Source organism: Frieseomelitta varia, unplaced genomic scaffold, assembly GCF_011392965.1.
Source record: "Frieseomelitta varia isolate USP_RPSP 00005682 unplaced genomic scaffold, Fvar_1.2 scaffold_807, whole genome shotgun sequence".
Lineage (NCBI taxonomy): Eukaryota > Metazoa > Arthropoda > Insecta > Hymenoptera > Apidae > Frieseomelitta > Frieseomelitta varia.
This window is the reverse complement of record NW_025110598.1, coordinates 112,737-129,088: the sequence shown is the minus strand read 5'-3', so window position 1 is coordinate 129,088 and position 16,352 is coordinate 112,737. Positions and strand designations below refer to the sequence as shown.

General features: G+C 41.1%; 1 protein-coding gene across 1 annotated transcript in view; it reads left to right on the top strand.

Moving 5' to 3' along the window:
• LOC122536186 (membrane-bound alkaline phosphatase-like) overlaps positions 1–15,621 on the top strand; it is a gene marked incomplete at its 3' end in the record, with an annotated part of 34,431 nt that extends 18,810 nt beyond the window's left edge. The window contains exon 2 of the mRNA XM_043668346.1: positions 15,371–15,621. Within this exon, the coding sequence (XP_043524281.1) occupies positions 15,371–15,621 (251 nt within the window). The remainder of the gene's footprint in view (positions 1–15,370) is intronic.
• Between the last annotated feature and the right edge of the window lie 731 nt (positions 15,622–16,352).

The window sequence follows — 16,352 nt, the reverse complement described above, 5'->3', positions numbered from 1 at the left end:
GTTCCCCGTTTCTCTTTCGTTTCGTTCCAGAGTGAAATACGACTAGTTGTGGAAGCGAACATGATATTTTCCAATTAACCGGTAAAAAGCGTGCGTTTAGTTTCGTTAGATCTGCCTCTCGCGGTCGATTTCGCGGTTTCTCTCTTCCGCGGGTGTTTACACGGGTGGAAAACGGCGAACGGGCAATGAGAAACGAGCGTGACATCTTCAGTAGAAAATACTTGCTCCTTATGCCAGCGTCGTGACGCTTAATAGCTGCAACTCGTAAATATCCCGGAAGCTGCGTGTTCCCACAGTCACGTACTCAATTTACGATCGGACATTTTACTCGAGTAGATTTTCCATCGTTGTCAGAGTTAACCGACGAACGGTCCACCCACCATGCATTCGTGTAACAAATTGTTGCCACGAGACCTACCGCTGCGAAAGCAAGAAAAGAAGAAATCAATAGAAAGTTACAATTACTTCGTTATCGCAGCGGAGTCCCACAGACGTCGTGATAGTGGTAATAGGGAGAACATTTCCGCGGTATTAACCAGCCTTAATGGAATGATCTTTGGACTCTACCTGCGCGATTCTGCGCTGCATTTATCCCGTTAACGTGAACTCTGTCCATTCTCCGAGCTGGAACGTGAATTGAAAGTTAAAAATGAAAATACTCGGTCGAGTAATAAGTTTGTTGGCCTCCATTATACGGGACTCTCGGTGTCTCATTTTTATCTGTTAATACAATTATCTCCGAAATTATTCGTCATTTAAGAAATGTCTCGAATTCTTCTATTTTGCACGAGGGCACATTTAGTTTGTCTCTAGATGGACGCGTATAGAAGATATAAAAGTCACTGCTATTTTTTGTTCAATTATATAATTTTCTTTTTGCATCGATCGACAGAAAATTAAGTATTAACCTATTTACGTCAAACCAAATTATTGCCCTTTCGAAACAGAAAATAGTGCATTTGAAACACTTTTTAAATATACGAAGATAATTAGTTTCGAAGATAATTGCATTTATAGATTAAAATGGGACACTGCATTCATGTTGCTCGCGAATATATAGCTACTTGAACGTTTCATAGAGGAACTTTTATGTGCAATGTTATACGTGTTGTACGGAATATTTCAAAATGGCTACATCACAATTATATTGGTAAATTTGAAACCAAACCTTTGAAAGGGTATATGTACAGGTTGCAAGATATTTATTGAAAACGTATATTGAACAGGCCACTTGAATATGGCGCATGGTAAGTGTAACTTTAGTATTTTTGAATACTAACTTTATTCATATAATAAATAATTGGCTTTAAATGACATTTCTACATACTTGTATTAAATATTTTGTCGCTTTTAAATTTGTCTCAAACTTGATCAGTATAATCACGATAGTCGGGCGTTATTACAGCGTTAATAAAATTCCAAAATGTTTCAATGTAGCATGAAATCTGTAAATCTTCAAAAACAATTTCGCGAGTAATATATTTTGTATACTTCAGACGATGTTCCAAAGAATGTCAAACAAAAATTATTTAAAAAACAAGCGACGATGTGAGTACTTGGATTTTACGGGAATGAACTTACTACTACAGTAAAGTAATTAAATCACATAAATTAAAATCACATAAATCTTGCTGCGTAAACAACTTCCGATCGCATTTTACATTTGGAATAACTGCGAGCGATCGATTCACCAAATCGTCCATCGCATCGTGATGGTAGAAGGAAAAAAATATATCACGGAATCGTGTGTAACACTAAACCGAGAAAGATACTAACGCGCGTATCTCTATATTTCAAAGAGCGCCGAAAAACCTCGTACATGTAGCTTTCTGCAACAGGTTTGCAAGCGTAAATACCGAAACAATAAAAGAATCGAACAAAAGGTTTTGCGCGATTTACACCGTTGTTGAAATTATTCCGTGCTTATGTAAATATTCCAGCGCCGTCGTACAATCTCCGCATTGTAATCGGAATTTCACGTTACGTTATTAACGGCCAATTTTGTTTCAAAGGGCGAAACTGTTTTTACGGTTTGATCGATTCGTTTATTTAATATGTGCAGTGTAATTATCGCGGTTAATCTTATTTTCCGTGCGCGGGCTCAGAACCGTGTACAGAAATGATTAAATCGCATTGAATAACTGTGCTGCCGTGGCGTTCTAAATACACGGTATGGATTATTTCTTCCATTGCTCGCCAGGTTTGGCAAAATTGAATGAAAAAAGTTTCATAAATGTTACGTAGATAACCGCGTTTTAGAGTGTTTCGTTGATTTCGCTGGCTTTTATTGCTTCTACCAATTGCGTCTACCGATAGAAAAGGAAACGGCGCGCTGCGTGGATCATATTCGATCGGAGGGAAGTTGAAATTTTCTTTAGAGGAAGGGGGAAAAAAAGAAAAGAAAACAAAAAGGAAGATGGAGCTACTTTCAACAGAAAAGAAAGAAAAAAAAAACTACTGAAGTTCAGCTAGGAGTAGGATTCGAGCCGACGTTTTCCCTCTGGCTTCCACCCTCTTTTATTCCACCAGAACGAGCCATGTTCGAGAGATTATTCCCGCAACATGGTTCTGGGTCACGTTCCCGGTTTATGGACTTGACCGCGTACAGCGTTTTCCGTAACAATTTATCAACGACCGCGCGAGAAAAAAAGGGGAGCTCGTAATAGCACGCTGGGAAATAATAAGAGATAATTATCTGCGAGTGGGCAGACGCTAGGGTTGATTCTTCTCCCCATTTCTCTCTCTCTCGTTCCTCCCTTTCCAGCCCTTTTCTTTCGAACATACCGCAAGTACCGCAGTTCCTTTCTCTCTCCCTTTCGGTCTCCTCCTTTCTCCCTTTCTCTCCCTCTTGGAAAACGACAGATTAAAACGAGGTAGATCCGAAACGCCGCGCCGAGGAAATTATCGCGTTAAACGGACCGAGGATTTTCCAAGGGCGATTTGATTTGCATACGAATGACCCCTCGGCTTGTGTCTGAAGTAACGCGATAATATCATCATTCTCGCGCGAAAGAGTATCTCGAGGACAGGTACACAGGGCGTTACTCGTAGCGAACGGCAGTATCTTGCCGAGGAAATGGGAACATGTGTAACTTGTAATCCGGTCGTGTAAATTAATATCTCAACGGGACGTTCGCCGCCCGGCAGCCACTGAATGCCAGTTACGCGTATTCCTACGTTTCTGCTGCGAATATTACGGCACGATCCGCCGAGACCTGCACGCGTCCAACTTTCGCGAGCACCAGGCGCGATACGCCTCGCGATATTAAGTTATAACACGGAAGCGCGTGCAATTACCATTTTCTTGAGATCGATATCCTCTAACTGCACCTTCGAGCATCGGCAAGCTGCTCACTGGCTAACGGCATCGCGAGCAATTTACTTCTGTTTCGCAGAGTAGTTCGTTTAACTCGTAACGCTCTTGTGAAACTCTCTTCTCTGCCTCCTCGAGACCGAGATTGCAATTGATCATGGTTCTTCGCGCGTGAGTGTGATTAACCTCTTGCCACCGTCTTGTGTCGCTGGAACGACGCGATGACGCGATTGTACTAGTCAAACACAGTCAGTTGCTGTAAAAGTGAATTAAATTATCAGGAAGTGACGCTAGTTCTTTTTTTTTTTTTTCCTGAAAAGTCAGCTTGGCTTAATTAATTTTATTTACAAAATTTAAATATTCATCATTCTTTTTTTATCAAACAAAAGAATCAAATATTTGGAAAAAGTAAAAAGAAATTGGAAATTTAGTTTGTTCTTTCGGATAATTAATTAAAAATTTCAAATTGAGAACCTTTCTCGGGAAAGAAGAAAAAACAGATCGTCGTCGATCGACAATGCAACGTAAAAGATCGGTATATATCTGCGAATCAGTTGAGACTACACGCGCGTGATTTTTACGGCATCCATATTAATACCGCAGATCGACTTGGTCGGGGTGACGGGAGCGCGCGACGGGTGACGCGGTGCCATATTTTATCGTGGATAAATTGACGCGTGACACTCTGTTAAATTGAGCGTACGCCGGCTGAGGTACGTCGAATTCCGGCAATCTGTGTTGCAGCAGCCGTATCACGACGGCCTGTATCGACAGCCACGGAAAACTTGCTCGCCGTTTAAGTGGAAAATGGTAATGCCGAGGCAGCGAGACGCGCAGTTTTAGCGAGCAGCCTGCGAACTGCCGGCCGTTTCTGCATTGTAAATCCGGTTTCTCGACTTGTCTGCCGTAAGCGACCGATTTCCTTGCCTGACCTCGAAGAAAATTCACGCAGGGATCTACGGGAATTTTTTTTTTACGTACGTATTATTTTTTAACACTAGAACTGAAGCGTAAAATTTCCATCGGAGATGTGAAAGTAAAAGAAACAGTAAAAATTTTACAATGCAATAGGTTATACAAGCATTCGAAGAATCATTCAAGTATCCAAAGGTATACTATTTTATACCTACAAAATATTCAACAAAATATATTCGAATGGTCATTTTGACCATTTTGGTAGTTTTAGTGTTGAAGGTAAAATCTAGAGACAGTGAAAGAAAGCGCGAGACAAAAAATAACGACGATCGGTTTCTCTTTGTAATAATAATAAAAATAATAATTTTGCAATAATAAAGCCACTTGAATTTTCGCTGTTTTGATAACGTATCGGCATCGTATCGAAAGCGTATATTCGGCTTTACGAAATTAATAGTTACATTTATTGGCATTTTATTTTGCGTATAACGATTAAAAGCGCGATTTGGGAATTTGGAAATTGCGTTAAATTCGATATATTGAAAGCTTCGTGTTCGCGTTTTTAGTAATGTATTAACCAACTAAATAGAGTGAGAAACCAAAAAAAGAAAAGTAGAAATAACAACAAATTTTGAATGATCGTCTATTGTAACTCGTTTTCAAGATCATTCGAACTGATTAACATCGAAAATGACGAAACGGGGCGAATTGACGTTTTCCATTTTATCCGTGAGACATTGAAAGATATCGCGTTGCATACTTTTCATTATTATTTTCTCATTGTTCGGATTTCGAGAGGAGGCAATTCGATGATTCGATGCAAGCAACGTGCTCCTTTTTGTCAGCAAATTGTTATTATCGAACTTGGTTATTTTTTTGTTAGCTACGCAACCTTACCGAAATGTCGAAAGTCGGAATGTGAGATCAGAACTGGGCGATACCGGGGCGCGGTTTATTCGCAGATGTATTCCTACATTCGTATGCCGAATAGCGCATAAGTCTCGCGGTTGAAATTCCCCGTGGGATGCCTCCGGGATATTTTACCGATTCCCTAAATATCTCGCGAGAATATATTTCGCACCGAGTCGAAAGTAGGCGCGTCTAAGACTTACCGGTACCGTTGTTGTTACGCCACCAAGAAATTCCAATCTGGTGGTCTGGGAATCTTCGCTCCTGCCTCTCGGAATTCGAATTTCAAATTTCACCATTTCGCAATCCCTGCGCGTCGAATCGGTGCATGTTTAGTCCGAGAAAGTAGCGGCGATGCTGGATCTTCTCGAAATCGCCGCAAGGCAAGTAAAATCTATTCTTTGAATTTTTCGAACTTTAAGATCGGATGCCTTTCCTTCTCTCGACAGATTAGTTTCGCGTTCCTCGAAAATCATAGCTGTATTAATAAGGTCGAGTCGAGAACGCGTATTGCTAGCATTTGATACATTGACAACCGACTGTCATGTGTCACATGTGATTTATTATTCGTCAGCGGTTGTCGACGTCAAGAAAATTTAATTTTGCACCATTATTTCTATAACACGTTATTTTTGTAACAAAAATGATTTCAGGCCTCGAATTTGATGTTCGTGTTCTGATAAACACTTCTGTAAACCATTGTGACATGGCGATCGTTATTTTTTGGAAAAAAAAACTCGCATCCGAATTTATGGAGGGCCTGGTTGTAAATTCTCTGAATTGTCTATACACGGGGGACGTGACAAAATGTGTAAAAATCTTTAATTTGGCAAGCTAATTATGCGAACGATTACGTAAATATCGTCGGTGGCAGGCAGCAAAATCACGTTTTTATGGCCAAAAGTTAATCTTTTAGCTTTAATATTTCGATGAAATTTTTATTCCTATGAAATAAGGGCTCTTTGGAACTCTGAAATTCAAAATATTATACATTTTAGATAATTACATGGCAACGTCAACGTCAAAGTCAAAATTCTGAAAATCAGTGTGAAATTCTTTTAATTACTAATTATAGAACGGTAAATGAAGAGTTTAAATTATTGTTTCATGCATATCGATATCGCGCGTTTCGACTATTCGATGGCTTATTTTTTTAATCCGTGTATGAGCAGAATACTGTTTATAGCAATTCCAACTTTGAGAATTGTTGAAAATGATCAAAAGTTATTGTCCTGAGACTTGCATTACACGAAAGTTTAAACAATTGTTAAGATGAGCGAGCAAATTTTAGGTGCAACTTCCTATAGTCTTTAAATAGACACGGATTTTAAGAAGCCTTTAGATATTTGAATCTTGAACAGTGTTACCACAATTTTTTTATGTCCGATGATCTGGCAAAAAAATGTTTAAAATGAAAATTGATCAGTATTCAGTTTTATACAAATTTCAAAACAAAGAATTTCAAATAAAAGAAATTTTTGTTTTCACAAAAGCTCGAGTCAAATCATACATTTTTGACTCGATAACGGTCAAGACCTAACAGACTAACAACTTAAATCTATAATAATTTCGGCTTGAAAAAACATGAAAACCGCACCATTTTACGCCGACAAATTGAAGACGATGCGAAAAACGGGCGATCGTCGAAGCGCCGATCTGAGAAGTCAAATACCAAATTCGACGGTTGTGTATTGGTTCTCGAGCTGATTGCGAGAGTCGACGTCGAGGCGAACGAATTACGAGCGACGAAGGAAGTGGGAAACAAGAAGGGATTATCGCTCGTAATTGGGTGTGGGCCACCGCGGAGAGGGTTAACTCGGAAAAGTAACCGCGCGTCGTAATAAAGTTGTCGGCGCGATAAAGCTGTTGCGTGCGAGCAACCTCGGTTTTGTTCTGTCTGGTTGCCAGCAACGATAACGCGACGACGATAAATAAACACCCACGGTGGAATCCATGATCGTTTCGGTGCCGTCGAATTCAGACGCTATCGCACGGTCTATAAATTCTTTTCCCACCCTTCTTTTTTTCGCCTACCGTTCAATAGGATCCACGCCAGGCGAGACGATAGCGCGCGATAGGAAATAGAAACGGCCGAAAATATCGGTCTTCGGTTATCTTCAGCTGTCGTCGGTCGTGGATATTTCACGCGCCGGTGGGGAAATACATCTAGTTTACACGCAACGTAAAAATTATATTCGCCGAATGATTTACGGCGTTTTCGTTAGTTACGCTGTTCAGCGACATTGTTTCCCATTGATTCCGGGCAATGCTCTCGATGAAGCAGCGACTCGAACTCAGCGTGGCGTGTCTCGTCTGGCCGATACCTGGCGAAAGTTTTCCAAGGATCCCCGAGGAACGGAACGAGGTTCGTGTCAGAGGAAACTTGGAAGTAAGTTGGCGCAACTTGATCCTACGTTGGCGAATATTCATTAGGACCGTATTAATTATGGCTGGCAAAGTGTTTAACTAATTAGCGTGTGTTCGCGACTGCGAGCCACAAAAGGCGGGATTGTTCGGTGGCTCAGTTGATACCAATTATCCAATGGGAGACAGAATTCTTGATAAGACCATCAGCGCGGGAGAGGTTTCTTGTAACGCGAGTCACGGCCGCTCGGCTCGGAATTGGACCCTTTGGTCCAGTTCGAAATCTCGATTTAGCGTAGCAGAGTTGGATTTTGTAAGTGATGTCTAAGACTAGATGGAGAAGTATTAATAATCGATGAGAAGATCGCCTGTTACGCGAATACCTTGTTTCGTATGATTGTATCTTTAATCTTAATGTCCTACGAGCTTTTTAACATTCTCATTCATATTAAAAATACACAATAAACCATTTCTAGTTAATAGTAATATTTATACGATGAAAAATTATTGTAATAAAAAATCTTTCTTAATATATTGCAATTCAACTGTAGCTGTAACTATTAATCTCTTTAAAATTTGAAGGTTAGACGTTTCGGTTGAAAAGTTGACGTTTGTTTGAAAAAAAGTTCCAGGCCTTTGTCAAAATGTTACCAGGAAATTTAAAAGAGATTCTATTTCGAAACGAACTCGGAAAATGATTCGATCAGTGTGTACACTTTTGGAAAAGTTAATAACACTCTTCGTGGAAATTTAAAGAATTCGAAAAACGAGACAACAACAATAATAATAATTTGCAACTTAAATGCAAAGTAGTAATACCGAGTTGACTGGTTCTTTTCACCAATTTCCAAATGAAATTGTTAGTCGGCTTATCCCGTTAAAGAGATCTCGCTCGAAGATACAGCAGCAGTGAGGCGGTTTCTTCAGTCACATAATTAAAGTAGTGGATAACGATAAATTTCCGATCTGTCTCCGATTGCGAAATTGAAATCTGCCTCTCGGCGAGAAAAAGGCCTCGGCGCGACGGCTGGGTAATAACGATATTCGCATCTGAGAACGGTTTCGCTCTCGTCAAAGGAAATAGGTCGTTCCTTTACCGCGATGAGCATCATCGGCAAGAATACCAGCGGCGGTTGCGCGTGCCTCGTGACAAACTATCACGTCGTCATAAACTACGGCTGGCTCCTCGCGACAACGCGTTGCCGCAATAACTCAGAGCTTAACGCGCGTCAGCCAGCCAAGGATCTCGCGGCAATCACCGCAAAGTGGATTTGTTCGGCGTTAATTTTCCAAGGAAATTCTCGAGCAGCGACGATCGCTCCGAGATACAACCACCGGGGGGAGGCCCCCCGGAAATTGTCGTTCCGATGCGAGTTTTTCCACCGAGTCTCGCTAAAGTTTCGCCTCCTCGATCGCGTCGATGCGCCCCTGAGGAAAGCGATTTACGGTTAAAAGCGGTGCGTTTAATTTTAACGCGGTAAAAAACGGTACGCTCGCGGACGAGTATTGGATTAAGCGTCTCGTGGTTGTTTCTTCAGTCACGTACTCGCTACGTGACTCTTTGACAAACGTATGTATGTACGTACGTACGTAGGTGCGCGGAGAGAAAGGCACAGGAACGAAACAGCACGGGCACAACTCGAGTCGTTGAGGAGGGAGACGCAGCTGTTGAAAGTGTCAAAGTTGAAATACTGCGAATTTGTAGCTCCCGAATCGATCGTGATGTAAGAGAGAGAGAGATAGAAAGAGAGAGTAGGTGGAAAAAGTTGCAGGATATCGGGTCATGCGATTAAGAAATTTTTGTACAGGCAGGAACTCCGTCAACGCGATTTTAAGTTCAACGCTGGATGTACATCTTTCGAGCTGAACCGAGTTTCCATTTGTTTCTAGTCGAACGTTATAAATCGAATCAAGGAACTAATTTTCTTGAGGCATTATTATATTGATCTTATCTTGTACATTATACAATAATAGAATATGTATGATATATTAACCTTCTCTTATCTTGTATAATATATTTTAAGGATCTTGTAATCTTATAATATTATGAGATACGTAAGATCTTGTAATCTTATAAGATATAATAAGATAAGACAATTAATATATATATGTATATATAGTGTATATGTATATATAGAGGATACATGTTAAAATAGGATTTCGAGATGAAAAAGAGAGTTACTGGTTCCAGCGATTTCGTCTTTTCAAAAATTCATTTCCCTCCGCTTATCCGCCGTTATCGCATGTTTAATCCTTATATTAGACCTTTATTTCAAGGGAACCTGTCAACCCAGGGGATCATTCTATTAAAACCATTTATCTGCTCTCTTAGAAGTTCTCCTGGGACAAGTATTCTACTTTAGTAAAGTTATCTCGGGCTCCCACCGGAGTATTTCGACCATCTCCTTTCTTTCATCTTTCCCTCATTTTTCAATAGTTCTTATCAGTATTAAGTCGCGTTACTAATATCCCGGGGTCTCTGCCATTATACTTACACAGTTGTCGTTTCGTATCTTCCCTCGCGAGTGAAATATATACTCTCCCTGCGTGTGAATATCCGCGTTTTAGCATTTTTATCGTCAGGCGTCTCGAGTATCAACCGCAATTTTTACTATTTTACGACTCTTGTCTCTCTATTAACGTCCTTCCGAGCGTGTGACGTTTCGTAATAACGTCGCACACGTGACAATCATGAAATTATGTGCTCGCAAAGTTGCTATCGATTTCTCTAACTCCCGTTTGAAATCATTTTCCAGACAGTATTGGACAAGTATTGAAACGTATAGAATGATATAATGTCTATTACATTGAGCGCAACGTGTGTCTGACCACAAACGGACCTATATCACGTGAGCCATCTGTCCTTTCCCTTCGCACGTCCTCCATCTTTCTTTCGACGATAAATCAAGCCTTCCTACATCTTTCCATACAATTTTTCTTCTGGACACATTGTCTTGACGCTCCCACCTGCGAAAGTTTTCAAAAGTGTAATAATTTCTGTATACGGTGACCAGTGTTCGGACACTAAATATTGAAACTGTCACAATTTTGTAAATAGACACTGTACGGTTAATAAACTCGTTTCTGAGCTCGAAGTCTCTGATTTCAAAAAATTTTTTCAACGTTTTTACATACCTACTGTGCATGTAAAATGCAATTTATAGCATTTCCGAGAGGGAAAGTATCTTCGTTTATTCACTCGCTAAGTGATGTAGAAACATTTTGGAACAAAATAAACGAAAATTACATTTTACGGTCGACTGAATATTAATGTCGTCACCGTATGGATAAATCTCCGACTTTTGTGCATCGAAAAATTTCACGTAATTTCAGAACCACGCGTCGTCGTAATCAGAAACACGAGAGATTGGAAACTATTCTAAATGACGTACGTTACAACGTCCGCATGTTCCATGTTACTCAACGAGTGTCCACGGTAACCTAACCGCACACGCGAACTCTTGGCGATTAAATTCCGAATTATACTGTTGTGGCAATGCTGCGGACGCACGTGCGTCTACATCCACGCGGCAGCGTCGATCTCAAACGTATCATCGACAGGCGGTATTTATTTATGAATATTTAGAATATCGGCGTTTGGCACGACTCGTGCATTCTGATTCGGACTTCGATCCGCGAGCTCGCAAATATTTATCAGCGTCTCGCGCGGCGAAATAAATTCCACGAGCTCGACTCGACTGCGTTTCATCGACTATCAGCGCGAATCAGTCGCAAATCTCTGGATGCCTAACCTTCAGACGCTCGCGAGATTTATCGACGCGAGCGAGCGCGATTTGACGGCTGAAAATATTCGACGCGGATCGCGTTGAGGCCACCGCTTTCATTGAGCCGATCTCTCGCTCGAACGCTCGACATTTCATCGGCAGAGCGTGCAATTTTTTTCCCCCCTCGCGAGCGGATCATTCCACCGTATCGCCGTGTAATTCGCGGACGTTCAATCAATTTGAATGACTGCATAGACATCGTGCCTTCACTCGATTACGAAATTCAACGGGATATCGCGCACGCGGCTCGACACGCGGCTTTGAAAATTGATTGTAACGATCGAAGGCGCTCTCGGGGTGGGAAAAACGCGGCCGATTCGCGTTGGAAATTATACCTGTGTGTGGAGAAGATGGCGCGTGACCGTGGAAACAAAAAAAAAGAAAAAAAAAAAAAGGCACGAACGAGCCGCGATTGAAAATCGTGATTAACCGTGGGCGTGTAAAATTTGGCAGCGATATTTGCAATGTGAAACATAAATTTCATCACCTTGTTTCTCGCTGGATTAATCGCAACGAGTTGCCGCGCTACAACTACGGCGAGACCGCTTTTACCATTTCGACTGCACGCGGATCCGCAGATTTGCAAAATTCATATATCCAACGATACCCGAGATTCTATTTGCGCCTCGTGTTCCCGAAATAGAAATTAAACTTCGTTACGTGAAATTTCATCCGTTTTAATCCGGCGTTGTATTAAATTTAAATTAATCATCGCCGCGTGAACGTGTTTATCAAAAATGTTGCGCACCGGGACGTATCGTTGACGTTCCACGGTGTTGTATTGACAGATATCATATTTACGTTTTTTAAACATTGCTACCGCTGCGATTTTAAACGCAATAATTTATAATGCTTCGGTCGGAAGCGAGATTCGCGTTTTTCTCTTTTTTTCTCTTTTTTTCCATTTCCTTTCTGTTCTTTGTATAATGTAAATAAACGCGTAAATATCTGTGTCGTTTTGTTGGTTAAACGATCTTTCCGTTCTTTGCTCGTTGTGCTGTTTGCACTGCGATTTCGGTGCATAGTTTTTTTTTGACAAATGAAAAATAAATCGCGTTAACGCTGGGATCGTTTGAGCACAGAAGGAAGATACGTGATTGAACGAGTTATAAAATAAATTTTCACGTTAACGAAAATACACTATCAATGTTTATATATACATATGTTTTATTCTCGATGATAGAATAAAGCTAAAATGTCCTAATAAAAGAAAAATCTGATTAGAAAAATGAAAAAAAAAAGAATGGTGTTTCCCTGCGAGGGACTGCTCAGTCATCAAAATGACATTTATATACATACAGCTATATTAATACTAAATATTCAACTGTTACAGTTGTAAAATATCGTACATCCTGGACAGTTTGTTTTTAAGAAATAAAATCTGGCTTCATTCCAAAAGCTCGAAATCTGTATTTTTAAAATGCACCATTGATTTTATTCCAAGATGTTGTTACATTACGTAGCGGGTGGAAAAGTGAAGACACTTTCCTTTTTAAAATTGTTATAACATTGAAAAATTTTTTTTTAGGGCTGAGTCTACAATAGATTTGAAGACTGAAACTTCCTACTTACAGTGATACCCTAAAACATTATGCGCGATATTTTTCGCCATTTCATTGAATTTTACGGTTTCTTAAATTTCCGTCTGTTCAAAATTCAACAAAATGTTGAGAAAAAATCAAAAAGAGGTCATTATAACAAGGAAGCTTCAATCCTCAAATTTATCGTAGATCCAGTTATGAAAAAAAGTTTCGAGAAGAAAAGTATCCTCACTTTCTCACGCGTAGATGCAAAAACATTTTGGAATGAAATAATAAACGACACATTCCGAAAGTAAAGGATTCAAAAGTTAATTCTTTGTTTTATTATTGTTGTGGAATTTTCACTTACGAAATCGTAACAGTTTAATAATTTATTTAGTGTCAGAGTATCAATGCGAATAATTGTACACGGCAGTGGAACGCATTTTCGTGGAATTTGTACTTACTTTGACGCAGTTTCGCAGCACGGATATACGTCTCCAGGGGTGGAGATACGGATTGAACTTGGTCGGTGTAACACGTATCGGATCTTGCTTTTATGGAAATGCGGGTTTGGCCAATATCGCGACACGATATGGCAGTTTACTAGGTACGCCAGAGCTTAAACTTACCCATTAGCGGCTACCAGTGGGCGATGTGTTTCTCGGCAAACCGTAACGGCGGGATCTTCGACTGGTGCAGTTTGTAGGAAACAGTCGTTCATCGTCAACGCGCTTCCGGCGATGTTGCACCGTCGTCAACCACCATCGAATGAAATCGTCGTGGATACAAATTTACCGAACTTGCTCTGTCAACCAAACTTCTGCTATTGCCAGCTGGAACTTCTCTGATGGTGACGTTTTAACGATTTCGTCAGAAACGTTTCCTTTCCTCTTTGAACTGTGTGTCAGATGTCTTTTCCTAAAAATTTAGCAATAGATCGCAATAGTGAAAAATACTCAATAAGCGAAAATAGTGAAAAATAATATCAGGAACTGTTTTTTGTTTCCAATGATCGAGAAATCACAAGGACAACGATTTTTATTTTTATGTTTGTTTATTTTTTTTTTTATTAAGATTCGTAAGACTTGAGTCTCTCAAATTCAGTTTTTAATGAAACGTTCCAGAAACGTTCCTTTCCTTTGAACACGATGCTTGAACCGTGTTTAGATATCACTAAAAATTTCGCAGAATAGGTCGCAGTAAAAAATAGTGGAAAATAATATAAGGAACAGTTTGTTATTTCCAACGATCGAGAAATCACGAAAACAACGATATTCATCTTTTATTTTTAAGACTCGTAAGAGTCGATTCTCTCGAATTTAATTTTCAATGAAACTAGTCCAAGTCACGGTAAAGAAACTGTGAATTGCACGGCTATCTCCTAACCCCTAGAAATTCTCACGAAATTTGCAACGGGTGGGAAACGAGTCCTCCAGATTCAGCAGATTAGATGAAAAATCAAGATGTCCATATTATAATCCTTCTCATAAATATTTATACGTCTTACGCGACAAGTGGAGAGGATTTACCCTCAGTTGAAATGGTTTTTTGAAAGTCCAACGAGTATTCCTGCCTGCCTCTGAAGAATTAATAATATTAAATACGAACGAACCTCGATATTTCTGAACTACGGTCGGTGTAACTTGTTCGTATCGAGATCTATCGCTCGTACGACGTCTCGGTAAAGTTCTCGTTCTCTCCGTACGACGATTTTCCTTCTTTTTCCCCGGGATAACTGCGGTAAATGACTCCCCGAGAAACAGTCGGACTCGGCCGAGTCGTTTTGCCAACAGATTCAATTAAGATATCCGGTCTCTTCGGCAACGTTCGAACCGGTAGCGTGTGCGGGCCGTCCGTGGTCGTCGCAAGCTGGTCGACACGACGATTCCAACGGGACCCGAGCTTCTCCTTGCTCGAGAAGAAGCGGCGTGCTTGAATAAACTGGCATCGTGGGTTTGATGGTGCGTTTGTCGAGTGTCGGAAAATTCGCCTTGAAAGACGACAATCACCGAAATACGTTGTATCTCTCAGTTCGAGTAGCTTTGTGAAATATGCACGTGTCGTTTATAAGAAATTTGCTTGAAATATTCGCGAGGGAACATCGACTTTTATCTCGTTAATGAGAAAATTTCAAAACGTAACTCTTCGGTGTGTATCGCAGCTTCGGACTCGAGAAGAACCCTGTGTCAGTCACCTTTCGTAAATATGCTTTGCGAAGGTGATCGTCGTCGTTGAATAATTACCCTGTCTCGTCGAAAGTCAAAGAGAGGAGAATGGAGAAGAATATACGAGCGTGTACGGCTGAAAGCAAGCAAGTTCGGCCAAAGTGTGTTTCACGCGACGTGACAAAGCGTGTCCCTCCTACCCTTGAGATTCGCTTGAAACGTCTCCTCTGTACACGCGACGATAAAGAACGATAACGGGACAACGCTTACGGCAAATGCCGACAATAATGGCCGATTTTCCCGGGGAACGGCCGAAGACTATAGATTCAATTAAGATAGGTGTCGGGCTGGCTTCGGTTCGGCGGTTACTCAGGCGAGAAAAATTTCTGTTGGCAGAGAGGGAGGTCTGGTATGAGGCAGCGACACGCGCGATCGTAGCCCGTATTCGCGCGTCGGCGGCAAGTTCGAGCGTCAGCGGGACGACGCCACCGGGTGGCGTGGCACGAGGCGTCGTTCTCTTCGTTGGCGACGGGATGGGGATGAGCACTCTCACGGCTGCGAGGATCCTCTCGGGTCAGCGTCATGGAAGCACCGGCGAGGAAGCGCAACTCGCATGGGACAGCTTTCCAGCCGTGGCTCTGGCAAGGGTAAGTTCTCTTTTTCTGCTTTTCTATCTTCTTCTTCTTCTTCTGTCTCTGTCTCTGTCCCTCTTTCTCCCTTTTTTACCATACCTCCTTCCGTTTTTCGTCGTAGTCGTTTTACCTTCGTATTTCCCTTCTTTCCGTTCTCTCGTGTTCGAGAGAATCTACCTGTCCCCGTCTATTTCACCCTCGGCGCCCTCTCTCGATCCCTTGCGAAGAATGCGGAGAGCATCGAGGAAATGTTTCTCCCTGGAGAGGGGGCCTACCTACATCACCATCGAGCCAAGCAGTTCGAGAGAACGTTCTTGATTCGAGATTTGCTTATTATGTAACCGACTGACTCCGATTCCCCGGCGTTCCGTGTCAGTTTGCAATTCGTTTCAGCTTCTCGCGATCACACAGGAATGAATCACGGAGCCGAGCTCTTGCTTTCTCTCTCTCTCTTTCGCCAGAGGAGAATGTTTCGCGGTGCATCGCGTCAGTTTTCCCTTATCTTGCAATCCTTGGTATCTTCGAATATTTCCGTCGAGATGCTAAAGTATTCTCTGATTCTCAACCTTGATACTTGATGTAAAATTAACGCAAATTACTATAAAATTGTACTGGAACATAAAAATGAACGTAAACGTGTGTACACATGAGAGTTCAATATCGTCGATATCGAACGAATTGTCATTGTACCAGATTTGTTTCCCTCCAACGGCAGTTTGTCTTTGCGTGTTAACCTTTTCAAGCTT